Raw genomic sequence first — 26,454 nt, forward strand, 5'->3', positions numbered from 1 at the left:
TGATTGAGAAAGCTAGCTTTTTGTATGCTAGCATGTACATAGAAAACATGGAACTTCAGGTAGTTGAAACAGATGAATAAAAAGATTTACACACGTACTGACAATGAGACCTATGTATAAAGTAGACAAGAAACATGTGTACTGCTATATGTACCATTCCCAAGCTTTACTGTTAATTATAAAATTATATAATAACGTACAGTCTGTTACGTTGTTTGGGTAAGTTCTTATGCAATGTTAACTTTAGCCCTGAAGAGGGCAGCACTTACATGAACTTACATGCAGTTTGGTACCTCTTGAGGACCCGTAGTATCCACGGCGGGATTCAAGTCAAATAGGAACCTAAAGTGTCAAGAAATTGCTTTATTTACGAAAACACTTACACAGAGAGAGCGACACTTGACCTAGCGGAAGTAATGTAAATGTATCACAGAAAAAGAACGTACCGTTGTTAGCAAAACGATGTTGGCATCGTTGTAGTTAGCCTGAGTTAGCCCGCTAACAGTGCTAACGTAGCAGTAGCGTTAGCAGTTTGCTGCTCTCAAAAACTGCTCTAGCCTTTTATTGTAGGGTTCTGGGTCCAAAGATGTGCTCTCTGGCCTTGTTCCCCCCTCCGCTTCCCTCCGGACACGCGACTTTGTGTGAGTCCAACAACGAGCTGCTATCGGGGAGCACCCCGGAGGGGCGACTGGAACAGGTCTGGTAGACTCACATACATAGTTGCCTTGCTTTATATCTGTTGGCGTAAAATGCTTACTGGTAGTGTCTAGACATCACACAGATTCTCATCTTGGGTATTCTCTTTAAATTAAAACATGTGAATATTAATATCCATCAAATAAGGGATGTTTTGATGAATATATGGGGAAGTTGTATACGTTGTGTTTACCTTCAGTGCATCATGCGTTAGAATTATTTAGTGATTCTTCTCATGTTGTCCGCAGGAGTCGAGTCCTCTGAGTTTGTACTTCCCCAGAGAGTCCCTGAAGTTGCACAGTCGCACTGAGAACAGCAGCAAGGCGGCCTTCCTGGATCACTCGGAGACATTATGGATGAGGAGCGCAGCAGCTTGGTACGCGAAAAAGACACACATGTACCATCAAGTGTATTGTCAAACCCTAAAATATATTTTCCCAGTTCATGACTGGCCAAAGAATTTTTTTTTACCACTGAATGGATACCAGCTTTACATGTTGTCAGGGGAAAGGATGTATTGGTCATATCATTCTTGGTTAAAATGTGTTGGACTAATCATAAACAACATTATTGATTGACACAGTTGACGATGCATTTGTTTGTTATTCAGGCGTGATGGTGGTTTCACGGGGCTACTGAATGAAATCACAAACTCCCATGAAGAGGGTACGTGCATTGCGTAAGCCAGGGCACTAACTTTTGAATGTTTTGCCAACATTATATCCCGCCATCTTCCTGCTCCGAGCATATAATCTACGCTCCAGGTAACACACATGTGCAGGAGACTTTACAGCGTCATTTTGAGTCATTTGAATTTGAGGTAGTGCAAAATATCGCTGTGTGCGAGTACAAAACAAGCTTCATGGTTAGTTCAACAACACGTTGAGAATCACTGGTCCAAGCCATTCTGAGCCATGGTTTATATCTACAGTAATGTACATTGTATAGAAACCTGGATGCTCTGTCCCACAGTACCTAAATGGTTGTCAGTGAGTTCCGGCTGCATTCTGGCATTATTGCAGAAGATCTCTTCCTTTCATGGATCTTTGTTTCCTCATCTCACGGTAAGCTCTGCCTGATCATTCAAATAAAGTACACTCCGGATGAAATGATGTTCAGTCCATTAAGTTGAACTGTTCTTTTTGTTTGTGGTGTGGTATGTAGTTGAGCAACGAGAACATGATTGCAGAGTTTTCACAAGCATTAAACTGGTGAGTTGAGTGTTTAGTATTCTGTCAATAGAAAGTTTGAGCTAGAAATGTATGCATATTTCTACTTGTAGACGGGTTGTGATTATACTTTACTGTTGACTTCCTAGTTGAGATAATGATTCATTTGAGGATTGGTTTTGGAGGCCTATATAAAGTCACCTAAAATTCGAGCAATGTTAGTCCAGTGAGCGGCACGTCTATCACATGAACATATCTCATATCTCCGGATATGGGCTCTGTTGACGATAGACTGCATCCAGGGTGAGAAAGAGTGACAACTCCCGACCAGGATGGCTACATCTGGTTGCAACATTAGGTTACATTTGTGTTTCTGTATGCAAATATCCTAAACAAATGATTCCAATGAGAAAAATCCAGCTTAGGGCTTAAAAATGAAGTTGAAAAATATAGCCTTAAAGTTTGACTTTCAGTGTATTTTAGTGTTGAACTTTTTATTGAAGTTGTAGTTAGATAAGTGGATGACAAAAACACATTATGAGTAAGTCATTAAGACTGTACGGTATGTAAATAAACATCCTAACAAATATTTTGTCAGGTTGGACTGTGTGGTGCGTGCCTTCGCCTGGCATCCTCATGCTGATAAATTTGCTGTTGCCCTGCTGGACGACTCCATTAAGATCTACAATCCCAAAAGGTGACACCTCTCTTTTGCAAATTGATAAACACGGATATTGATTAGCAGTCAAACATGTTTGTAGTGTTGTAATTGGCACCTTGAGAGAGAATCAAATCTTCGTACTTTTGTATTGATTACCTCAAGTGCTACAACTCCCACCCTGAAGCACCGTCTTCAGCGGAGCGTAGCAGCGTTGCAGTGGAAGCCGTTGTGTGCGTCTGGCCTTGCAGTGGCTTGCCAGAACTGTTTGCTGGTCTGGAACGTGGACCCGTGCTCACTATCCACCAGGTATGTAAACAGTCACTCTGCATCACAGCATCACTTATTTGTGATCATGGAACTTCTTATTGAATAGGCCTTCATCTGGATGCGCACAAGTTTTGTCTCATCCCGGGCACTCTCCAGTCACGTCCATCGCTTGGTCGCCAAGTGGCTCTCTCCTTGTGTCTGCCTCGCCTATGGACACAGCAATGATGGTAGGAGGTTCCGTCATCGTTTATCATGGAGTGAAACTGCTACATTACCAGGCCTGTTTCAGGTGTGGGATGTTGCGGCAGAGAGCTGTGTGCCCCTCCAGCGTGTTGGAGGGGGTGGGGTGAGCTTCCTCTCTTGGTCCACTGACGGCAGCCGTCTTCTTGCCTCCACACCATCTGCTGTCTTCAGGTTAGAGATGCAGTATTTACATTTTTTATACTGGAATAGCACATTTCCATGTATGCAGCTTTGTTGACATTGCATACAGTGATACTAAGTATAGGGCTGTTAAGGGTATGTTATTTTTCAGGGTCTGGGAGACCAGAATGTGGACGTGTGAACGTTGGCCGTGTGTAAAAGGCCGTTGTCAGGTGATCATTGCCACCATGTTTTAAAGAGACAATGATTTTAAATGTTTAACTTTTGCAAACCACATTTTCTTTTCTTTTGTTTGGTTTAGTCTGGTTGTTGGAGTCCAGATGGGAGTCGACTTCTCTTCACTGTACAAGGAGAAACTGTCATCTACGCCTTGACCTTCACTGACACACCAGGTTCATTTCAACTCAATAGGAGCAGTGTCAAACAAAGTCAAGACAACTGTCTTTGCAATCAAACTGATATTTTACAGTAATTGCTTCTGAATTGCATCTGCTGTGATTTCCTGATTATTTGACAGGTGTACCCACGTGCACATCCAAAGGGGGGCCGCAAGCAGCAGCAGTGGTGGCTGACCTATCAGAGACGACCTTTAACACACCGGAGGGAGACATCATGTAAGATCGCTTGATTTTTTTTTTTTTAAAATAGTGTAGCAAACAAGCCTTCTAGAACAACCTACACAATGCTGTACTTGTAAGTACTTGACCCTGGAAGTTTGACCTGTGCAGTGTTGGTGGGGAGATCCAGTCACTGACCTGGGACCCGAGAGGAGAGAGACTTGCTGTGCTTCTCAAAGGTCTTTGTTCATATTTCCTCTATAATGACATCAGCATCATATTGATATAGCTCAAAATATGACATATTTGTGAATGACATTAGCCAGAATAAGGTAATTTAGTGTGTATTCTGATCCTTGATAGAGTTTAATTACACCTTAATCTCATGCATGCAACCATTTCAAAATTCTGGGTGGCCTTTCAGGTGATCCACAAGCAGCCCGACCTGCAATCATTGCTGTGTTTAAGACCAGAACAAAGCCTATTTTTGAACTTTTGCCATGGTAGGTGTTTTCATCTGCATTGTATTGCATACTGGTGTGCTGTAACCAAGTATTAATCTACATTTCTACTTCCTTTACTTAGTGGTTTTGTTCAAGGAGATCCTGGTGCAGAATCAAGACTGATGCAGTTCCACCCAAACTTTCAGAATGGGGCTCTTCTCACTGTGGTCAGTCATTGTCACAATTCTCATATTCAATTTTCATGCAATAACAGACTTACTGTATCAAGTCCTTCCATCCTTAGTGTTGGTCCACTGGAAGAATCACACACGTGCCTTTCTACTTCCTGAGTGGTCACCTTCGCCAACTTGGGCTCAACGGCAGTCCATCACTACCACGCCCTGAGGAACGACCGACTGACCATGTCAATCAGTCGCTCTTTACAGAGCTCATGTCATGACTCAATCACATATCTCCAATTTTTTTCATGTTTGTCAATAAAATGTATTGAAATCATTTTTAAATGATTCCCATAATTTGTCAAAGTGATGGCAGTCATTTTAAAAATTGTTGTAATACGGCAACTCACTTTTTCACACAGTATCAAATGCAAATAAGACCCAACAAGGCAGCACTGCATTACTGTATTGGTAATTGACTTGACTTTCTATGCTCATAAGCTGTTAGGCCTACTTCACAGTATCATTCTATTCATGTTTTAGTTATAGTCCATCTTTTTCACAATAAAAATTGAATATCTTTATTTTAAAAAAAAATAGCAACACACCACTGTGAAGCCTTTAGTGAAGATTGTATTGCTTGGGTGCGCCTGGAGAGGAAGCAGGCCATTGTATAGCAGTAGAGCAGTGTTTTTTCAACTTTTTTTGAGCAAAGGCACATTTTTTTCATTTAAAAAATCTGTAAAAAAAAGCTGAAAATATGAAAAAAATGCGTATATTAACAATATAAAATGCGTATATTAACAATATAAGTGTTATATTGTTAATATAGGTGTTTTTTAACATTGAAGAATGACGTTATATAAGACAACATCTTGAACAGGAATCAAATAAACACAAAAAATAAAGTATTTTATAATCTTTCATATTTATACTCACTCAGTGTGAAAGCTGGGCCTATTTGGATGAACACAGAGCTGATATCCTGGCAGGAATCGATGAAAGACACACACGAAGTTCTTCCTCCACGGCTCTCAGTCTTTCTCTGTTTTTAGTTTTTACAGCAGTCAGGCTTGAAAAGCTCATCTCACACAGGTATGTTGTGGAAAATGGGAGCCATTTCAAAATAGCTTTGTTGGCCAAGATGGGGAACTTTGGCTATTTCTTTAGCTATCTCATTTCCAATGGCTTTGCAGGCGGGAAGTATTCATTGCTCAGTGTGGGACTTTTTTGCTTTAGCCACAAGTTCAGTGACGTGGTAGCTAGCTTAAAGGGCTCTCTCGTTTACCTTTGCGGTTTTTCTCATGAAAATTGCTTGTTTCTCCGTGTGCTCACGCAGACGAACAAAATACTCCACATTTTTGTTTTGAAGTGAATTGTGTTTCGTTTGGAGATGGAGTTTAAGCTTACTTGGCACCATAGTAAAGTAAAAATAAATCCAAATGAAAGCTAGCTTTCGTTGTTTTGCCTCGCGCCAGAAACTTTGCTGGACGTCTTTGCTTTCTTTTGACCTCCACTCATACTAGGGCCTTCATCTGGGTCCGGATTTTGTCCAGGATCCAGTTCAGAGTCAGTATTTTTCCTCTTCAAAAACGTATCCATCATTTTCACTGTCGTCCTGTTAGCCACCTGTAGCTACATCAATGCGTCATTAATTCGCTTGTCTCAAAGCACAAGGCAATTAGATACCTGCTGATGTTGCTGCTGCCGCTTACTGGTACGGAAGAGTACTACATCATTATTCTGCCATGCGTTAGACCGCACAGGCACACAAATTGGATAATTTCCCACACACCAGTGGTTAAAAAACACTGGAGTAGAGTACAAGTCACTGACTAGCTTGACTGATGTACTGTTATTCGTTAAAATAGCAAACTGCAGTCAACCAATGATGACCAGCCACACCCTCAAACAGGAGAACCAATACAGTACTGTTGTTTACATTCATTCATTCATTCATTTTCTACCGATTTTTCCTCACGAGGGTCGCGGGGGTGCTGGAGCCTATCCTAGCTGTCTTCGGGCGAGAGGTGGGGTACACCCTGGACTGGTCGCCAGCCAATCACAGGGCACATATAGACAAACAACCATTCACACTCACATTCATACCTATGGACAATTTGGAGTCGCCAATTAACCTAGCATGTTTTTGGAATGTGGGAGGAAACCGGAGTACCCGGAGAAAACCCACGCATGCACGGGGAGAACATGCAAACTCCACACAGAGATGGCCAAGGGTGGAATTGAACCCTGGTCTCCTAGCTGTGAGGTCTGTGCGCTAACCACTCGACATTCACCTGTGTTAAAATACACTAATGAGTCACAGTCGCAAATGCTTACTGTAAAGCTCACTTTAGCTAATAAAAATATGGTTTTACTTAGCATACCACCTGAATGTTTTTTTTTTAAAAAGAAGGAAGAAACCATTCCACGCCTGTGATACTTTTATTGAAAAGTCAAACAAAAATACGCTTCTTCATTCTGTTTTCCTTTTATTTCCAATTTACATCAATAAGAAGTGTAACAAAAACAAAACGGATCATAATAAAATTAATTTAAAAAAATGTACACACCCTCACACACACACAGACGTCCCACCCTGGTTGTTATCGGGACACTTGGTTCAGCTTTGGTGTGTGGACTTCAGTGGTGGTCTTGAAGTAGCCCGGTCTTCACCTGTCTTAACCCGACGGTACACCTCCTCCAGGGTGGAGTGTGAGTGTGTGGCGTGAGGCAAGTGGGAATTAAGGGTGGGGTTGGGGGGTGATGGGTGGTGTTTCGGTAGAGACTAAATTACAGAACTCATAGCACCTTCAGAAGAGAGCAACCCAAAAGCATAGATGACCATATTGGATTTGCATGGTGGTAAGATTGTTTGTGGTCATCTGTACATTTTTCAGTATGTTTTTCAGCGTGAGGTAGCTTCAAACCATCTGGATGACTACAATAACGTTTTTTTTTTCAAAGCAAATTTTTGAATGAGAGTAAATTTCCCTCCTGGTGTGCGGTAAGGGGGTACAAGACTTGGAGACATACACCCCCTGAAATGTAACCTCACTTTCCAAAAAAAGTGTTGCTGTGCATATCAACACATGAACACACATAATGCGGAAATACATATAAAACCATCTGACCTTTACAACAACTAGAACCAAGGCTTTATAATACACAGTAAAGGTTTTTGCTCCTGCTCACGATGGACAGGCGTGGAGTACCTGGATTTTGAGAATATTTTATTGGTCTACACGGATTCAAAATGCCATATCAGTTTAACGGGAGGGAAACGGAAAAGAAGGTGGAGTAGGACTGGAACTGGAGGTTGCGCGGCTGTTGTGTAGTGGAAAAGGGGTTTGTCGTACTTACAAAGTGAACCCCTTCCAGTCCTACCTCATCTCTGGCCCGTTCAGGTGAGACAATAAATAAGTGACATCAAGTCATGTTTCAGTTCTCCACAACTTTTGCTTGGTCCCTCTCCTTCTCTGGACTCATTCCTGTCAACAGTGGGCCATGGGAAACATGACTGGATTTCAGGAGGCGGGTTGACAGAGACGTACACTTATTGCCGATGCCCTTCAGTGCTAGCATCCAACTTGGAGAGCACTTCGCTTTGAGATCAATTTTTTTTTTTATCATTTCCAGTCTTCTTTATTATGGAATTGTGTGTATTGTTTCATTGTTGAGTTTATTTTCTTCCTGTTATTCTGGGGGGTCACTGCGATATTCCATTTTACAAGAAGCAGACTGGGCCTACATCCAAGCCAAACTCCTGATCCGCTCCTCCGATGTCCATAGGAGCAATGTCCACGATGGGCAGACGGGAGGTTTTCTGTGTTTTGTACTCAAAGACAGTCTTGCCCCATCGGCCTGTGTGTTTCTGTTGGTGGACAATCAAGCGACATGTCAGCTAACTCATTTATTGAGAGTTCATTTGATGGTTTTCTGACATTTGCTCTCACCTTGCAGCCGTCCTCCAACACGCTGTATGTGAAGCGACTGTTTCCCTCTGCACGGATCTCCACATCGTTGGAGCCCTGCAGCAGCAAAGCCTTCTTCAGGTTACCAGAGGCCTGGTCCATGTATGCGATGCTGTTCTTGCAGTGGTAAGTGAGGTTCTGGGATGCCTCATTGGACAGAAGCCTCAAGAAGGTCAGCTGGACGCTGGCGGCATTGGCGGCAGGGCCGTCCTGAGCATAGCTGAACTTTAGGGACACAAGTTGTGGACATTGTTAGCAACTATCAAGAACGTCTTCACAGTCATTGCCTATTATTGTAGACTCACGTGGAATCCTCCGTTCATGGTCTCGCCGAACCAGATGTGCTTGCGATCCTTGCTCTTGCTGGTCCACCAGGACTTCTTGGGTACCTTGGCGATGCTCGGGTAGACGCAGGTCTCTCCGGTTTCCATGTTGCAGAAGACCTTGATGGCATCAGCTGTGCTTCCAATGTTAGGATCAACCCAGTAGTCACCTTGAGGGACAGACAAAGGAGAACTTTGGAGAACCAGGTATGCTAGATGCTACTTATTTCTCTCTGTTGACATAACTTTTAGTTCCATTTATTCTGTGACTTCAAGGAGGCTAAGGGTGGATCCCTGTGGAACTCCATTAAATTGTTGCTGGATATTATATTATTCATTCATTCATTTTCTACCGCTTTTCCTCACGAGGGTCGCAGGGGGTGCTGGAGCCTATCCCAGCTGTCTTCGGGCGAGAGGCGGGGTACACCCTGGACTGGTCACCAGACAGTCACAGGGCACATATAGACAAACAACCATTCACACTCACATTCATACCTATGGACAATTAACCTAGCATGTTTTTTTTTTGGAATGTGGGAGGAAACCGGAGTACCCGGAGAAAAACCCACGCATGCACGGGGAGAACCCTGGTGTCCTAGCTGTGAGGTCTACGCGCTAACCACTAGACCGCCGTGCTGCTGCAATATTATATTATAAGAGACCCTTTTCAAGATTAATTTTAATTCATCAAAAATGCCCGTTTCATATATTTACTCCACTTACCGCTCTTCCATTCAGGGTGGCACAGTTTGAGGTCTCTGCAGGAGCGAGCAGGGTTTTTCTGAGAGCCATCGGGGCTGCGCAGGTTCTCAATCTGGTTGTTGAGGGACTTGAGCGTGGAATCAACCTCAACATCGTGCTGTCTCAGGGAGCTGGAGGCCTCGTCAGCCCTCATGTATCTCAGAGGATCAGGAGACTTCTCAGTCTGTCCCAAACCAGCGAAGGCAGACATGTCAATGCCAGGGCCTGGAGGTCCAGGAGGACCAGGGGGTCCGGCGTTTCCAGGAGGACCCTAAAAAAGGCAGGAAAAAGGGAAATGTTCAACTTGGGAGGGGGTACTATCAAATTCTGTATATTATGACAGTTACTTACAGCTGGGCCAGATTCTCCTGATCGTCCACGAGGTCCTGGTGGACCAATTGGGCCAGGTTGTCCATTAGATCCATCTTTGCCGGCTGGTCCGGTTGGTCCAGGTGGTCCCTATAGCAACAGTGTGTTCAATTACCTTTGTTGTGGTAAACTTTTAAGTGTAAAACTTTTTGATGAAGCTTTTTCAAATGTACTTGCGGTTTTCTTCTATTATTCCAATCACCTCCAGGCCTTTTTAGCTTATTATTCATGAAGATAATTTATATGGTGACATTTTCCTTCATTCCTCTTATCATAACCCCTGCACTTATCTAATCTACAAGAGATATTACAGCCTATTTCTGATCGAAGCAAAAGTACCTTCCCCCTGTCTGTCAGCCTCTTTCCTGCACAGAGTAATTACCCAATGCCTCCTCTGCCCATCTTATCACACTGCTGGGTAATTAAAGCCCTCACACTTTGCTGTCCCCATCTTCAGTGAATGATTGGAGAATTACACAAAGCCCAACCTGTGACCCCCATTACCGTCAAATACCGTAGCAGTTAAAGCTTTTGGATGGAAACTTTGTGAGGCACGTTTTTTTTTGGTACATTTTCTTTTCCTCATACCTTAGCTCCGCTTGGTCCTGCAGGTCCAGCAGATCCAGAATCTCCAGCAGGACCCTGTTTGAAGAAATAATAACACATTAGAGAACAAAGAGGAGGCTGATTAGAATGCAGAAGTTTTGAATTTCTTACAGGAGGTCCAGGAAGACCCTGCAGACCGGTGAATCCACGATGACCCTTCTGTCCTCTCTCACCAGCTTCACCGCTCTCTCCCTTATCTCCACGTGGTCCTTGGGGTCCCTGGAATCAGGAATGAAGTCTTACATTTCAAAACTTCAAGCAGCACTCAACTATAATCTTTTCCATCAGAAGCGGATTAGAAGTTTTCATTTCGTGTAGATGATACTTACAGCCATTCCTCGTGCACCGGCAAGTCCAGGTGGTCCTGCAGGTCCTTGTGCACCCTGATGAAAGAGGAGTCCAGGTTCATGTCAGTGAATGTCTTACATTATATACTGATATGATCAGTTAGCTCGTTGTGTCACATACAGCTTCTCCTCTGTCTCCTTGCTTGCCAAGAGGTCCGACAGGTCCAGGGGCACCAGGAGCACCAGGAGCACCAGGGGCGCCAGCAGGACCAGTGTTACCTCGCTCTCCCTGCAGGAAAACACAAAATACTGACTTAGTGACTTCACTGTCATCAGGTTCTTCCAGCAAAGAACAGAGACAGTTTCTAAGAGTTTCTTAGGTTCGCTTGGACGGTTTTCTCTCACCTTGATTCCAACAGATCCATCCCTACCGGGTGGTCCATCTGATCCTGGTGTGCCCTGAAACACAGGAGGACTTTATTCAATACCTCATTATGAATATAAACATAGTCGTTCATGTGTTGGTTTGTCTTAAATCTTCATCACTCTACCTCTCTTCCAGTCTCTCCAGCAGGTCCAGTAAGTCCAGGGGGTCCTACAGGTCCAGGAGGTCCACGGTCACCAGAAGAGCCAGGACCTCCTTGTTTCCCAGGCTCACCCTGAACACGGAGTAAGTATATATTTTAGAAGTGAGTACTTCTTCATTCATTCATTTAAAAACATTCCATCAACGCCTACAGAAGGTCCAGGAAGGCCAGGGAAGCCTCTTTCTCCACGCTGACCAGGCAAACCGACAATACCACGAGATCCAGCCAGACCCTGAGGACCTGAGGGTCCATCTGCACCCTACAGAGACAGAAAGGATAGCATCCAACACAGCTCTCCTCACAGCAGGAAGAAACTAATCAGGGGGGGAACTCACAGGGGGTCCATCTTCTCCGGGCTCGCCCTTCTCTCCTTGTGCGCCAGCAGGTCCTCGAAGGCCAGCATCTCCTTGTCTTCCAGGGGGTCCAGCGTCACCACGGGCACCCTTTGGTCCATCTTTTCCAGCAGGACCAGCAGGTCCAACAGAGCCAGGGTTACCCTGTGATATAGAAACAAGATCTTTAGTGAGTCACAAACATTTCAGGTTTCATTTTTTTTTTTTGCTTTTTCACTTGTTCTTGATAAAATACTCACATTAGGGCCAGGAGATCCAACTCTACCAGCAGCACCAGGGAAACCAGTGGCACCCTGTCAAACAGACAGTAAAACCATCATAAATAATGGTACAATCCAAGTTTGAAATTGATGTTGTCAAAAGGCCATGGTCTATAACATTAAGTCAAAATCCTAGAAGATCCTGGAAGAATATTAATAATTCATTCATTCATTCATTTTCTACCGCTTTTCCTCATGAGGGTCGCGGGGGTGCTGGAGCCTATCCCAGCTGTCTTCGTGCGAGAGGCGGGGTACACCCTGGACTGGTCGCCAGCCAATCACAGGGCACATATAGACAAACAACCATTCACACTCACATTCATACCTATGGACAATTTGGAGTCGCTAATTAACCTAGCATGTTTTTGGAATGTGGGAGGAAACCGGAATACCCGGAGAAAACCCACGCATGCATGGGAAGAACATGCAAACTCCACACAGAGATGGCCGAGGGTGGAATTGAACCCTGGTGTCCTAGCTGTGAGGTCTGCGCGCTAACCACTCGACCGCCGTGCCACCCCAATATTAATAATTAATTACACAAAAATAAAAATTAAACACAAAAAATAACATTAGCACATTAAAATCAATAATTATGCTATTGCCATTTGTTATCTGGTAGAACTTACAGGAGCTCCCTGAGCACCACGTGCACCTTTAGGTCCAGATACACCAGTTGGACCCTGAAAAAGACAATTAGACCCATATTAACAGTCAAATCCCAAACATTTAAATGCGCTTCCTATTCTGTCAGAGCTCTCATTTGGACCCACCACCGGTCCGGGTGCTCCAGATGATCCTTGAGGTCCAGGGGCACCGGCTTCTCCTTTCTGTCCACTCTCACCAAGCTCTCCTTTGGCACCAGGCTGACCATCTGCACCCTGGATGTGTCAAATAAAGCATCCATGTTGGCGGATGTTTAATGAAGAGGATTTTAAAACAGTTATGTTATGTACTTACGGGAGGTCCAGCAAAGCCAGCAGGACCAGGAGGACCAACCTCACCACGGTCACCCTGCAGGACAATAGAGGAATAGAGGAATTTGATTTTTGCTTAAAATACACCGATTGATGATGCTTTGCCACATTAAAGAAACTACATGGGAATTAATAAAAAAAACAACATTAACTTATGACAGTAAACATAAACAGTAGTATCGGTACTTGGAAAAATATCTTGCAGTATAATATTGGCGGCAACAACTACATTTAATGCAAATAATAATAATTTCTATCTATATAATAATTTCTATCCTGCAAAGTACTGACTTGGAAAGATGACTGTAATTCATATATATAATATAACTTTCCACTCCTTTGCATTGTTTTTTATGTCGCCATTTATATTAAGGTGTATACTCACAGGGGCACCACGAACACCAGCAGCACCAGAAGGCCCTGAAGGTCCAGTCTCACCCTAAATGGAAGCGACACATTCAAGTAAAACATATTTAATAACAAATACTTTACATCATATTACATATGCAGATTTATTGCTTTAAAAAAGTGACATTGTTAGTTTTACCTTGGCACCGTTGGGTCCAGCTGGACCAGGAGGACCAATGGGACCAGTCAAACCCTGAGGATATCAAAGCAGGGTGATTATTTGTGAGTGATATATATATATAAAATATTAATTACTGAAATTAATTTTGTACTCACTCTAGAACCGTCCTTTCCAGGAGCTCCCTCAGGTCCCTTTGCTCCATTGTCACCCTGATGGACAACAAAAACAACATTCATCATCATGATCCTGAGGTGGAAAATAATAAATAAAATACGCCGCTTACTCTGTCTCCTTTAGGTCCTGGGATGCCACCGGCTCCTCTCTCTCCAGGCATACCCTGCAGGCCAGGGGGACCCTGGGATCCAGCAGCTCCAGCTGGTCCAATGGCCCCCTAAATCAGAAGTACATCACTTTTTAATCTAGTTGTATTGTGGAACATCATGTAACATAACTTGGTCATCTTCACTGACCTTGGGTCCGTCACTTCCAGGTGTACCAGGAAGTCCACGAGGTCCCTGAAGACCCTGAGGACCAGCACCACCTCGCTCACCAGGGAAACCACGTTCACCCTATCAGGAAACAAGTAGAAGAAATGTAATATTGTAGTACAAATATGCAACTAAAATATATCCAAGAAACCTTTATCAGTGTACAAAGTAAAAAAAAGAACATGACACTCACTCTTGGTCCAACAGCACCAGGAGCTCCACCTTCTCCAGGAACACCCTGCAGAGAGAGACGGGACATGAGTTCATTCCAGGTTAAGGAATCATTTTATACTGAAAGGGATGTTCTGTTCTCTACGTTCTGTTCTGTACCAGCTCTGTACAGTCGCCCCTTTGTTAGCGTTAGCACCATCAGCCAAGATCGCTCACCTGGTCTCCAGGTTTTCCAGCCTCTCCCGGGGAACCAGATGGTCCAGGAAGACCCTGTTTGACAAAAAGTTCGGTCATTTATCTGGTGAGTTTAAATATTATGAATCTTTTGTCATTTCAAGGTAATATTTCTGCATTTTAACTAGTCGTTCAAACGTTCACCATGATTGTGGAGTTTGAAGAAACTAACCTGGAAGCCAGAAGGTCCAGGCTGACCTTGCTCTCCTCTTTCTCCAGCAGGTCCCTGAGATAGAACATAAAAATGTTACATCGAAGAACTCAAGTGAGGTCATCCTGGCGGGCGTAGAACGAGACTTACAGCAGGGCCAGGTGGTCCAGCAGATCCGGTCTCACCATCTTTTCCAGGTAGACCCTGTCCAAAGAGAAACACTTCATTTAGGATGTTGTTGAGAGACGTTCATGAAAGTAGTTCTTAAAGTGGGGGGAGTTCTAAGAGCAGGTATCATTGGAGAAAGAGAACTTACTCTCAGACCAGTACGACCCAGAAGACCTTTCTCTCCAGCCTTTCCAGGCTCACCCTGTTGAGCAGAAAGCAATCAGTTATGGACTCCAACCATAAAGATTGGCCAAACTTCGTCCTAACTATCTTACATTGGCTCCTTTTGGTCCGGGGAATCCCATCACTCCTGGCTGTCCTCTGGCTCCCTGAGGACCGGGTGGGCCGGGGCGACCATCCTCACCGGCGGCACCCTATAATGCACAAATAAAAAATACCACTCTAAATATTGTTGCTTTAAAGCAGGGGTCTCAAACTTGCAGCCCGCGGGCCAAACGCGGCACGCGAGACGCTACTTTGAGGCCCCCACCTTGATTAACCAAAGTTTAATGTTGAAATGACAGCTTAAAGCTGTGTGCACACCGGAAACACAATTAACATGATTTTGCCCCGCCCATACTGTTACCCAACCCTGTTACCCCGCCCTGTTTTGCTTTGGATTAGCAATGAAGCTAAAGGCTTATGACGCTTGGGTACAAATAAATGCAGGAAATGATTTGGAATAAAACGGAAAATAGACGTCAAGATAAAGCATCTCATCAAACATGTTGTTAAAGTTACGACGCTGCTCCCAGATGGAAGTGAGTGCTAACGATGCTAACTTGCTAATTGGGTCATATTATTAAATTTCATTAATGTTCATGTTAAAGGTTAAATAAGTGTTAATACTGTACATTTGAATCTGAAAAAAATAATTTCTCTACCAACTGTATGTGGTTTCTTACGTTTTTCTTATTTTAGGTTTTATTATTATTTTACTTATTGATTTATTGTCTTTATTCTTAATTTGTTTATTTTTTTATCTTATTTTGTGTATAGAAAAATAAAAATTAAGATATTTGAGAACAGTGGAATGTTTTATCAGATATTTTGGTGTGGAAAACCGGAATAAAGTACTGAAAAAGTATAGAGTATAGCAGAAGCAAAAGCATTTTTTTTATTGATTTTTTTTCCAGTTTTTAATAAATGCGTTTTGGGTTTTTTTTATTTTTTAAACCTGATGCGGCCCGGCTTCACCCAGAACCTATCTCCGGTGGCCCCCAGGTAAATTGAATTTGAGACCTCTGCTTTAAAGTATATGCAGGAAGCAACAAGCGGGACTCACAGAAGGTCCGACTTTGCCTTGAGGACCAGGATCTCCAGGACGGCCGGTAAGACCCTGTGAAAGTGAAAGCAAAACATGACAACATTGAAGATGTGAGTGTGTGAAGCTTCTGATGATGTGACGCAGCACTTACTCTTGCTCCAGGAAGACCTGACTCTCCTGTACGTCCAGGGTCACCTGTGGCACCTTTAGGCCCAGCGGCACCAGGGACACCACGGTCACCTGGGGCGCCCTGAAGATGAACATCAAACTCATTGTTAGTGCCAAAGTTCACTCAGTATTTATCTGATGATTAAAACAATGCAGCACCCACCTTAGCACCTGCAAGACCATCCTGACCAGGGAAACCACGATTACCAGGAGCTCCCTGTAAGAATTAGCACCAAGACATTGTTAGAATGAGGCTGAAGTAACTGCAACTGATTTATTATGCAAGTTAGTTATGGAGGGGGGGGGGCTTACTCTCTCTCCTGGAGGTCCAATTGGTCCAGCAGCACCAGGTTCTCCTCTAGCGCCTCGCTTTCCTTCCTCACCAGCAGGGCCGGGTGCACCTAGAGGACCAGCAGGGCCCTGGAAACATCATGTTATGTCAGTGTAGCATTGCTATATTATATATATGTTGTGAAAAAACACTTACAAGCTCTCCCTTGGGTCCAGCTTCACCTTTGAATCCAGGAAGACCCGGGTCACCCTAAGCCAGAACATGAGAAGACAACAATGAGTGTTGGTGAGCAGCTTTCAGAGCTTTACAGAAGACTCCCAAGTGACTCACAGACTGTCCTTTGGGTCCCAGAGGGCCTGTTGCTCCTTGTGGCCCAGGAGGCCCACGTGGGCCAGGGAAGCCAGGTGCACCGGCAATACCAGGACCACCCTTGTAGGAAGGCACAACAAAATGTCAGAATCAAGAGAAATTCATAGAAAGCTGTTAACATGAAGAGATCGGGACTTACAGCAGATCCCTTAGCTCCAGGGATTCCATCAGTTCCAGGGTTTCCCTGGTAGCCATCAACAAAAGACACCGTGTCACAATAAGAGCTGAAGAAGTGATAAATCAGTGAGGTGGCTCAGGACAAACCGATGCTCCAGCAGGTCCGGGAGATCCTGGAGTACCAGCTTCTCCGCGGGGACCCTGTTGGCCTTCAGCTCCGCGAGCTCCAGTTGGACCAGCTTCTCCCTGGCAAGGCACAGTAACAACATTTGCAGGTTTATAAAATACAATCTATATATAGTTCAAATAATGTCTGCTCCAGGTCTAGAATACATACCTTGGCTCCTGGGGATCCTGGGAACCCGGGTGCTCCAGCAGGACCGACAGGTCCCTGAAGATAGAAGAACAACCTTTAGCTTCTAAATGCATCTTAAATTCATAGAGTTATTATTGGAGTTAGTATTGACAGTTACTATGGTACCGACTATGTCATTGTACTATATCACCTCGTACTTTGTACGTAACATAAATAAAATAAATAAAATAAAGACATAAAATATAAAAAAAACATAAAAAAATACTTAAACTATATTATAGAAAGCAGGAAGTGAACAAATGTAACAGTTACTGATTGTAAAAGTACCAGATGGAGGGGTAGGATTTAATAAGCTTTGCTTCTTCCTACTCCTTTCGGACATGTGGAACTGTGAACTGATTATGTGATGCATTCAATTGTAATCTGATGCATATTCAAAATAAAATAAACTAAAATAAAAAAATAAAATAAATAAATAAAATAAAATAAAATAAAACCATTACCATTACCATTACCATTACCATTACCATAGAATAAATAATGTGACTTACAGGTGGACCAGCAGGTCCAGGAAGACCATCATTTCCACGGGCGCCCTGTGGAGTTGGGAGAGGACAATCAGACCATTGGGATATCTCCTTTGGAAATGTAACAGGCTAAAACAGAAATGACAACTCACTGCAGCTCCAGCAGCACCGGGACGTCCCCTCTCACCAGGAAGACCACGTGGGCCCTGGAATGGCGGAGAGCAATCTTGTTAGCTTCATCATTACACTGCACAACCTTCATTGCTGACTTGACATCTGTGGGGACACTCACCATGGGTCCAGGGGCGCCATTCTCTCCTGATGCACCAGACTCACCCTGAGGATGAAAATAGCATTAAATATCAAATAATATTCAATATCAAATAATAGAATAAGAAAATGCAGTCTATATTTAGAAAAGTGCTACTCTCACCTTTGCACCAGCAGCACCAGTCTCTCCCTTGGCTCCGTCCAATCCAGGGTGGCCCTAAGAGGAAGGAGACAAGTCAGTAGTGTCACATTGTGTCATCACGTCCAAATATCGATACCGTTTCTTATATAAAGGCCTGATGGCCATGGCTTACTCTGTGTCCTTTGATTCCAGGAAGGCCAGGAGTTCCGGGGAATCCTCGAGCTCCCTGAAATCCAAAGAATAATACATAAACATCTGGTTCCTTTTCCAATTTCCTCTCATCGCTTCATCTTCATGACTTATTCTCCAACCTGAGGTCCAGCGGGTCCACGCTCACCAGATTTGCCAGGTTTCCCAGCCTCACCCTGCAGTAAAAGGATTATTAGTTCAGCGAATTTCCCACCTTTTTTTTTACTTCCTACTATGCAGTAGAACTCCTAGAGAATCATAGAGAGGTACTTACATCACTTCCTGGTTTTCCAGAAGGTCCAGGTGGTCCACGGGGTCCCATTGCTCCCTATTATGAAACAAGTTACGTACACTCATTGAGTAATCTGTCCAAAACTTCCTATAAATGATAATCTGGGATACTACTTACAGCTGGACCGGCCTCTCCAGCCTCCCCAGGGCCACCCTGGAAACCCTGTGGGCCCTATATAGGTTCCATAACAAAATACATTGTTTATTTTAGTGTTACTGTAGTATATGTATGTAATATACTATGTTTCACCATTGGCTGAGCAAGTCTAACTGTAACATGCTGTCATGAATACACTTACAGGAGCTCCACTTGGTCCGGGGGGGCCACGAGGACCCATTGGACCCTGTAAGAGAAATATAAGAATAGAAAATTAAGTATTTTATAAAACCTTGACTGCATCAATTTCAATAAATTTCAAAAAAAGTGATTATGATATCTATATTTTACTATATTTATTTCATTATTATTAATATTTCTTTAAAATAATTCAATTCTGCAATTAATTACAAAGCTTAATTGCACTAATAGAAGTGTGTGGGAGTACAACAACTTGGCCACAAGAGGGTGCCATTGTAACGGCAACAACCCTCTCCTAATAATGATTAGGAGCTCCGTACCATTGGTCCCTGCATCACTCCCATCTGAGCACCTCCGGCCTTCTCATCAAAACCTTGAGCCATCTGGGCAGCAAAGTTCTGTAAAAAAATAAAAATAAAAAAAAAAGAGTGAGTGAGAGTCAGTTTGTTGTCATCGTCCTAATAAATGTACATCATCTCAATTTTTTTAGGTATTGATGTATGATTAATTGATGCATTACACACTCACCCCTCCAAGTCCTGCGGGTCCGGGTGGTCCAGGTGGCCCAGCGGGGCCGGGGTTTCCGGGGGTGCCAGGCTCGCCATCTCTTCCTCGAGGTCCAGGATTTCCCTTGGGGGAAAAAAAGAGCAGGACACCGCTATTTTTATTACCACTTCAAGGTAATAATAAAAAATCTCGGTTTTAATTACTGGTCTTCTACCTTGTCACCCTTTGCGCCAGCTGGTCCGCGTGTTCCCTGGTCACCTGGGGGGCCCTGCAAGGGCAAAAAATGTCCCAAGTCAACAACATTCCAAGTGTGGCTAACACCTGCTCAGACCACTTTACACCAAGAAACGGCTTTTAGCAGCCTGCATGGAGGCTAGAAGAACATGATGTTTACCATCGGGCCTGCTGGTCCTCTTGGTCCTACAACCTGCAGGTGGGGGGGAAAAAAAGAGTAATGACCCTTGTACACCAGTGCAGTCCTTTGTATAATATTCATAAAAAGAAAATGATTTGATGTGACAGTTCAAGTTTGGCTACAAAACTTCAACTCTGCTTAACCTCTGCTTGTACTGACTTTGTTCACCTGGTCTGCTATGAAGCTGCTGAGAGGATCTAAAGGGATTTAATGGGGGTCACTGTGTCTTAGGAATGCAGGATTTTTCCTCATTTAATACAAATTCTAACAAGGAACCCATGTCGCTAATCCATAATGATCACAGGGGAATCATTTGAATGGAAATAAGAAACTTAAATGAGACGTGGAGAGTAGATGCTTATTGTGTTGTCATGTGATAAACGGGCGCATTTTTACTTACATCTGCAATATCTCCGGGTTCACCTTTCTGGCCCTGGTTAATAAAAGAGAACATTTGTAAGAAAGGCTTCATATGTTAAACAAAAATTAATAATGTGTTTTTTGTGAGGCCTCACCCTTGCACCGATTGTCTCTGATGTAGTCAATGGAGGGGAGGGGATGGAAAAAGAAAAAAATAAACAAATGTAAATATAAAGATATTACATGGATTTTAGTACTAATATTAATTTTTAGGGGTAAAAAAAACATCTGACGGTGCTACAGGAACCAAACCCATCTTGGTTAGTGGAATGAGGAGGGGGTTGAAGCAGCGAGCATGTGATGATGAAGACAGGAAATTGATTGTTCAAACAATGTCAAGAAAAAGCTGAGTTAGATGTGCTTCGATGCACTGTGATTCTTAACATGGTCGGTCTGGGTCAGGTTCTGATAGAACCTTGACAAGGATTCGTCATGCTGGATTTTACCATCCAATTAAATAACAGGAATAGAGCTGCGGATTCACATATTGTGGGCTATGATTATGGAGATGAAGTGTTATGTCCGTTAGTTTAGTCGAGTCATTGAAGACAACATGTTCAAGGACAGGTGCATCATGGTTGTTGTGTGATCATGCAGCATTCTCCATTCTCCATTCGGCGATGTTAGAGAGAAAGACAAGCAAAAAAAGAGTAATTTATTTATGGGTATGGGAATAAATAAATTACAACCAATGGGAGCACTGGCATCGGTGGGGCACACGGGACAGCACTCTCCAGATGGGATGACAGGGTTGGCACACTCCTTCATCTCCTCGCAGATTATCTCATCACACAGCACCGCTCCGCTGTCACACACACAGATTCGACACGGCTCTGGCTTCCACACATCCTTATCATTATACAGCTGGTGGTCCTGGATGCAGCCAACCGACCCCTCTGTGGTGACCAGCAGGGGGTGTGTGTCACGTGGGCAGGAGATGAAGAGGACAAGGTTGCAGAGGTTGCAAGTTAGGAAAAGGAATTAAGGTTGTTTAGAAACGGTTCCGAGAAAGGGAATGAAGATGTAAAGGTGCAAGGAGGTCGGAGGAGCAGAACTTTCCTGGAACTTGGTGGACATATTTAAAAAGAAGACGAATGAATGTTTTCAATGAACATATCAACACTTCCTGGAGAGTCAAAAGTGTTAAATATACTTCACAAACGTTGTGTTAAAAGCAATAATAAAATAACTTCATTTGACACTGTTGACTGAGTATATTTATTTAATGTGTTGGGGGCTCTACGGCACCTATGAATGAATGAACACTGTGCCCAATTGACATGCTGCTGCCTTAGATAAACAGGAGGGGTGGAGGTTGGGGTGGGAGGGGGGGGGGGTCTCCATCTGCACCACATAGTGGCGTCAAACAGCAGTACAAACACAGACTCGTTAAGAAAGGCTGATTTGTATTGCATATTTGAGATGTCCGTACTTAAGCACAGGACACAAAATTATTATGGAGTTCTTTATTCTGGAATTTAGGATTAGGTGGTTGACTACTATTTTTAAAAAAGGTATCAAAGTCAAGAAAGAAATCTTGAAAGAATGCAGAAAAATTATGTCTAATCATTTGTTTACCCCGTTATGCAAAGTGTGCCACCTACAGAGTTCAAAACCATTACAATTCCTGCTACCCTTTGAGCCTGCTAGGCTGGGGTCACCCGCTCCCGGACCCTGTCACCTCACATCACAACAATGATTCGGCGATGTATGACCATTGAGTCTATAATACGTTCATACCCGTCAGTATCAGAAGATGTTTCTACAGACTGCGGACAGTATTGGGTCTAAAATGGTCTTAGAGTGTAAACAGTGCAGAGAACCAGTCTGTCTAAACTCAATATTAGGACCTAATTTATCTGGTAATTGGCTGAAAAGTTTGGTTAACCCCGGTCTGTGCAGTCGGGAGTCAGGTGAGTACAAATGAACACTTGTTCACCTGGTCCTCCATCCCACACAGACAGACCTTGACATCCTGTACAGATCGAGAAATACCGCAATTCAGTATTCCCGATTATATCTTCCGACTGTTTTTAATCTGGTAGTAGTCTAATTGGCTGAAAAGTTTGGTTAACCCCGGTCTGAGCAGTCGGGAGTCAGGTGAGTACAAATGAACACTTGTTCACCTGGTCCTCCATCCTCTACAGATCAAGAAATACCGCAATTCAGTATTCCCGATTATATCTTCCGACTGTTTTTTAATCTGGTAGTCGTCTAATTGGCTGAAAAGTTTGGTTAACCCCGTTCTGTGAAGTCGGGAGTCAGGTGAGTACAAATGAACACTTGTTCACCTGGTCCTCCATCCCACATAGACAGACCTTGACATCCTGTACAGATCGAGAAATACTGCAATTCAGTATTCCCGATTATATCTTCCGACTGTTTTTAATCTGGTAGTCGTCTAATTGACTGAAAAGTTTGGTTAACCCCGGTCTGAGCGGTCGGGAGTCAGGTGAGTACAAATGAGCACTTGTTCACCTGGTCCTCCATCCTCTACAGATCAAGAAATACCGCAATTCAGTATTCCCGATTATATCTTCCGACTGTTTTTTAATCTGGTAGTCGTCTAATTGGCTGAAAAGTTTGGTTAACCCCGGTCTGAGCGGTCGGGAGTCAGGTGAGTACAAATGAACACTTGTTCACCTGGTCCTCCATCCCACACAGACGGGCCTTGACATCCTGTACAGATCGAGAAATACCGTAATTAAGTATTCCCGATTATATCTTCCGACTGTTTTTAATCTGGTAGTAGTCTAATTGGCTGAAAAGTTTGGTTAACCCCGGTCTGAGCGGTCAGGAGTCAGGTGAGTACAAATGAACACTTGTTCACCTGGTCCTCCATCCCACACAGACAGACCTTGACATCCTGTACAGATCGAGAAATACCGCAATTCAGTATTCCCGATTATATCTTCCGACTGTTTTTAATTAATAACTACTGACTCAGTCTGGTAGAAATTTGTCCGGTCATCACATAATATTTTCTGCAAAAAAAAAAAAGTCATCAGAAAATTGCACTACTTACGGTCATCCTCTTCCTGACATCTGACCACGGCCAGTAAAACCAGTTGGGATGCTACAAGTAGCAGAACAGTCCTTGAGTCCACAAAGCTGAACATGTCTAAATATTAGACATGCAATAGCTCGGGTGAAAGAAGAAGTGAAAGGGACGGATGAGGCGTTCAGTCAATGCTGTGTTAAGCGTGTTTTCCCAGAGACCAACGGGCACCATGCAGTCAAAACCCTTCCAAAGACTAAGTGGAATCCAACGCGGGGCACCGGCTGGCACTCTGCACCCACCGCGTCAGTCAGGGCAAGCACCGGCGGTTTTATGTCCACTGTGCCTTGTATGGATCTTCGTATATTCCAAAATACCAGTCCTTCCCCCAGACCCCCCGTCGAGCTGAAATCTGACCACTTGTGTCCCTCCCCTTAATTCAGAACCATGTACTCTCCCTGGGATTCAAACCCTCCTTCCTTCTTTGACCTGCAAAGGGCCTGGCCGAGGGATGCACCTTTACTTTATGGGGGCTTTGGTGGGTTCTTATTTATATCAACTGAAATAAAACAATTTAATTTTAACAACTATTCTCTGTAAATGTTTATGGAATGCGTTGAACAATAAAGTCCGATTCCAACAGGCTTTATTTTTAAATCTCATACTGCTTTACTGCTTATTCTCCGGCTATAATACTGACTTACTTCTTGACATCTTTATTAGAACAATTCAAAAACTACAAGAAATATTGTGTTAATAGTCTTGGAAACATTTGCGGATGAACAGTTGCACAAAATTTAGAAAGGAGTTAAGAGCCACTGGCGCGATACGTGTTATGGGAATCAAACACAGGGTCAGCAGGGTTGTTTTTTTTTTTTTTGTTTTTTTTTACGGGTCTAGTCTGTGGATTTGGGATTAATCTGTAGGTATTAGGCAAACTTGTGCTGTGTTCGCAGTACTGTTCAATTTTCTAGTATGTTGGTGTGTTTAGACACGGGCAATTAGCACAAAGTTGCGAAGAAGAGTCAAACATTCAGTGGGAAAACTCAATTAAAAGGACGTTTGACTCCATTTTTCCTCATCTTGTACACTTTCTGTATAAGGATTGCATTCCGGTTACTGTCTTATGGAAATGTGCAAGGTGATGAAACGAGCATGTGATGCTAATCGTGAAGTTTTCTATCGGGGCTGCACGGACGGACCAGGTGAGGAAGCTTGAAAGCAGGTCTTTGTAACGCGGAGAGGCACAGTAATTCCAGGGTCGTGACCTTTTGGTGAGGTGCTGTCATTCCACATGGAGCAAAGAAAGATTTGGACAGGCGATGAAGCCCAGTTTTACAGTATACATCGGTATGCAGTAATACATAGAATTGTGGGAGGGGGGGGTCTAAAAATAAGTCACATTAATGAGCTGTGCTTCATAATATAATATGTATATTCATTTTAGCTATAAATATGGGCCATAAATGTAGTTTCACCCTTTTAGGATCTTCTTGAGGATTCATTGAGCATTCATTGGTGGAGCTCCAACGCACCAGAAATGATGCTGAATACTCATCCCGGACTACTTCTGACTTATGAAGTATTACACGAATACATTAGTCGTCTATCTCAGTTCTCCACATCCTCTTTCTGTGCTGCCCTGACTGTACTCTGCCTTCTGCCATCCCCCAGCATGCACAATAGGCCTCTGTGTGCACGGCGGCCCGCGGAATGCTGCGAGATGGCAAGGCGGTGGGATAGCTACATGGTGAGGATGGGGGTTGGTGGGTGAGGAAGGGCGTGGATGATGAAGGGAGGGGGGGTAGTTTGGAGGGAGGGGAAGAGATGGCAGTGAAGGCTGGAGGGAGGTGATGGTGCTGCGGTGCACCACTGTACTGGTGCACAGAGGCTCCAGGGGTGTACAGGGTGTCTAGGTTTCGGTATAGTGGCCACAGTGGCCTGGGGGTATGTGGGGGGGGGGGGGTGAGTATGTGCACACAGGTGACTGTAGAGCAGTTCTAAGTAGAACATTTTGTAACATTACCTTTTTGTTGTATGAGCAACAAGTGGTTGCTTTTGTAAATATGGCCTACTTTGTGTGGGTGTCCCTGAATGCAGCGGCACGTAGGCCCAAATTGACCCGACTTTGGGAACCAATGGATTAGAGGTTGTCAAATTCTGTTCTAGTTCTAGTTATTTTGATGCTAACGTTGGGAACACTGAGGTAGGTCGGATGGCAAGGTTTATAGTATTTAATGTGCGGTTCCAATAATGCTTTTGTGCACCGCGACGTCAATATTACGTGTATTATTATTCATAGTTAATTAATGTCATTAATTGTTAATTAGTCATTAATGGCCAGTGGTGGCCAGTTTAAGCAAGTTTTCATATTGTTCGATACACATGCGTACCAAATTGTGACCCCGTATCGAATAGTTCAATAAAAATACCCCTTTTGTGGCACCCCTAATAAACATATGTACATAAGTCGCTCCGGAGTATAAGTCGCAGGACCAGCCAAACCATGGAAAAAAGCACAACTTATTGTGTGAAAAAAAACTAAATTATTTTCAAGAGAAGAATAAAAATGCATAAAATAAAAAATAAATAATAATACATAATATATATAACATATATAATATAAAATATTATATATAAATATTATATTATTTAATAATAATATTGATTAATATGTTAATAATAATAAAAATATATATTATATAAATATAATATTATTTAATAATAAATAATAAAATAAAACCCGAGTTCCGAGACCCGAGTTCAATTCCAGCATCTCTCTGTGGAGTTTGAATGTTCTCCCCGTGCATGCGTGGGTTTTCTCCGGGTACTCCGGTTTCCTCCCACATTCCAAAAAAACATGCTAGGTTAATTGGCGACTCCAAATTGTCCATAGGTATGAATGTGAGTGTGAATGGTTGTTTGTCTATATGTGCCCTGTGATTGGCTGGCGACCAGTACAGGGTGTACCCCGCCTCTCGCCCAAACATCAGCTGGGATAGGCTCCAGCATACCCCCACGACACTAGTGAGGATACTTCGATACTGATCACTGATCAGCCTTGGTATTGATACAATGAATATTTGGATCAATGCTCCCATCCCAGTGTAACGTACCAATGAATAGCATGCATGTTGTTTTCCTGTATTATGCTATCATATACTCTACCTAAATCAGCATCATTTGAGTGTAGCCACTAAAGGAGGTCTTCACCCAGACCTCCACATTACTGAGACTGAATCAAAGCACCAGGGCGGCTGTGCTCCTTTTCCTGTGTGAGGTGGAGGTGGAAGA

At 43.3% G+C, this 26,454-nt stretch overlaps 2 protein-coding genes and 2 long non-coding RNA genes across 4 annotated transcripts; 2 read left to right on the forward strand and 2 right to left on the reverse strand.

The window, feature by feature from the left end:
- Positions 1–288: 288 nt before the first annotated feature.
- On the forward strand, positions 289–4,637 carry aaas (achalasia, adrenocortical insufficiency, alacrimia). Its single transcript, XM_058051316.2, has 16 exons — positions 289–697; positions 945–1,072; positions 1,307–1,362; positions 1,669–1,760; positions 1,861–1,907; positions 2,464–2,562; positions 2,689–2,832; positions 2,900–3,020; positions 3,083–3,207; positions 3,329–3,389; positions 3,479–3,569; positions 3,695–3,791; positions 3,906–3,973; positions 4,159–4,237; positions 4,320–4,404; positions 4,482–4,637. Exons 1-16 carry the CDS (start codon positions 587–589, stop codon positions 4,635–4,637), a joined length of 1,560 nt encoding a protein of 519 aa, XP_057907299.2. The 5' UTR covers positions 289–586.
- On the reverse strand, positions 2,334–6,196 carry LOC131104298 (uncharacterized). Its single transcript, XR_013629865.1, has 3 exons — positions 5,296–6,196; positions 3,069–3,201; positions 2,334–3,000 (listed from the first exon to the last, which is right to left on the reverse strand). It is a non-coding gene; the product is annotated as an uncharacterized LOC131104298 (long non-coding RNA).
- A 1,336-nt stretch (positions 6,197–7,532) lies between these two features.
- LOC131104288 (uncharacterized) lies at positions 7,533–23,501 on the reverse strand. The gene is made up of 54 exons (XM_058051306.2): positions 23,188–23,501; positions 20,852–21,058; positions 20,258–20,274; positions 20,143–20,175; positions 19,722–19,754; positions 19,542–19,595; positions 19,349–19,450; positions 19,141–19,218; positions 18,822–18,866; positions 18,641–18,694; positions 18,506–18,559; positions 18,354–18,407; positions 18,215–18,268; positions 18,064–18,117; positions 17,923–17,967; positions 17,783–17,836; positions 17,655–17,699; positions 17,125–17,178; positions 16,935–17,033; positions 16,810–16,854; positions 16,632–16,730; positions 16,497–16,550; positions 16,322–16,429; positions 16,173–16,226; positions 15,993–16,091; positions 15,860–15,913; positions 14,850–14,948; positions 14,723–14,776; positions 14,557–14,610; positions 14,428–14,481; positions 14,238–14,291; positions 14,044–14,088; positions 13,833–13,931; positions 13,646–13,753; positions 13,518–13,571; positions 13,381–13,434; positions 13,219–13,272; positions 12,817–12,870; positions 12,630–12,737; positions 12,486–12,539; positions 11,836–11,889; positions 11,579–11,740; positions 11,395–11,502; positions 11,208–11,315; positions 11,062–11,115; positions 10,838–10,945; positions 10,699–10,752; positions 10,481–10,588; positions 10,352–10,405; positions 9,746–9,853; positions 9,377–9,665; positions 8,636–8,823; positions 8,313–8,555; positions 7,533–8,230 (listed from the first exon to the last, which is right to left on the reverse strand). Exons 1-54 carry the CDS (start codon positions 23,279–23,281, stop codon positions 8,084–8,086), a joined length of 4,473 nt encoding a protein of 1,490 aa, XP_057907289.2. The 5' UTR covers positions 23,282–23,501; the 3' UTR covers positions 7,533–8,083.
- On the forward strand, positions 10,331–11,674 carry LOC131104299 (uncharacterized). Its single transcript, XR_009119758.2, has 3 exons — positions 10,331–10,778; positions 10,868–11,326; positions 11,397–11,674. It is a non-coding gene; the product is annotated as an uncharacterized LOC131104299 (long non-coding RNA).
- Positions 23,502–26,454: the final 2,953 nt, after the last annotated feature.

The sequence above is a fragment of the Doryrhamphus excisus genome, linkage group LG15, assembly GCF_037039965.1.
Source record: "Doryrhamphus excisus strain RoL-2023G ecotype Guam linkage group LG15, RoL_Dexc_Guam_v1.1, whole genome shotgun sequence".
NCBI lineage: Eukaryota > Metazoa > Chordata > Actinopteri > Syngnathiformes > Syngnathidae > Doryrhamphus > Doryrhamphus excisus.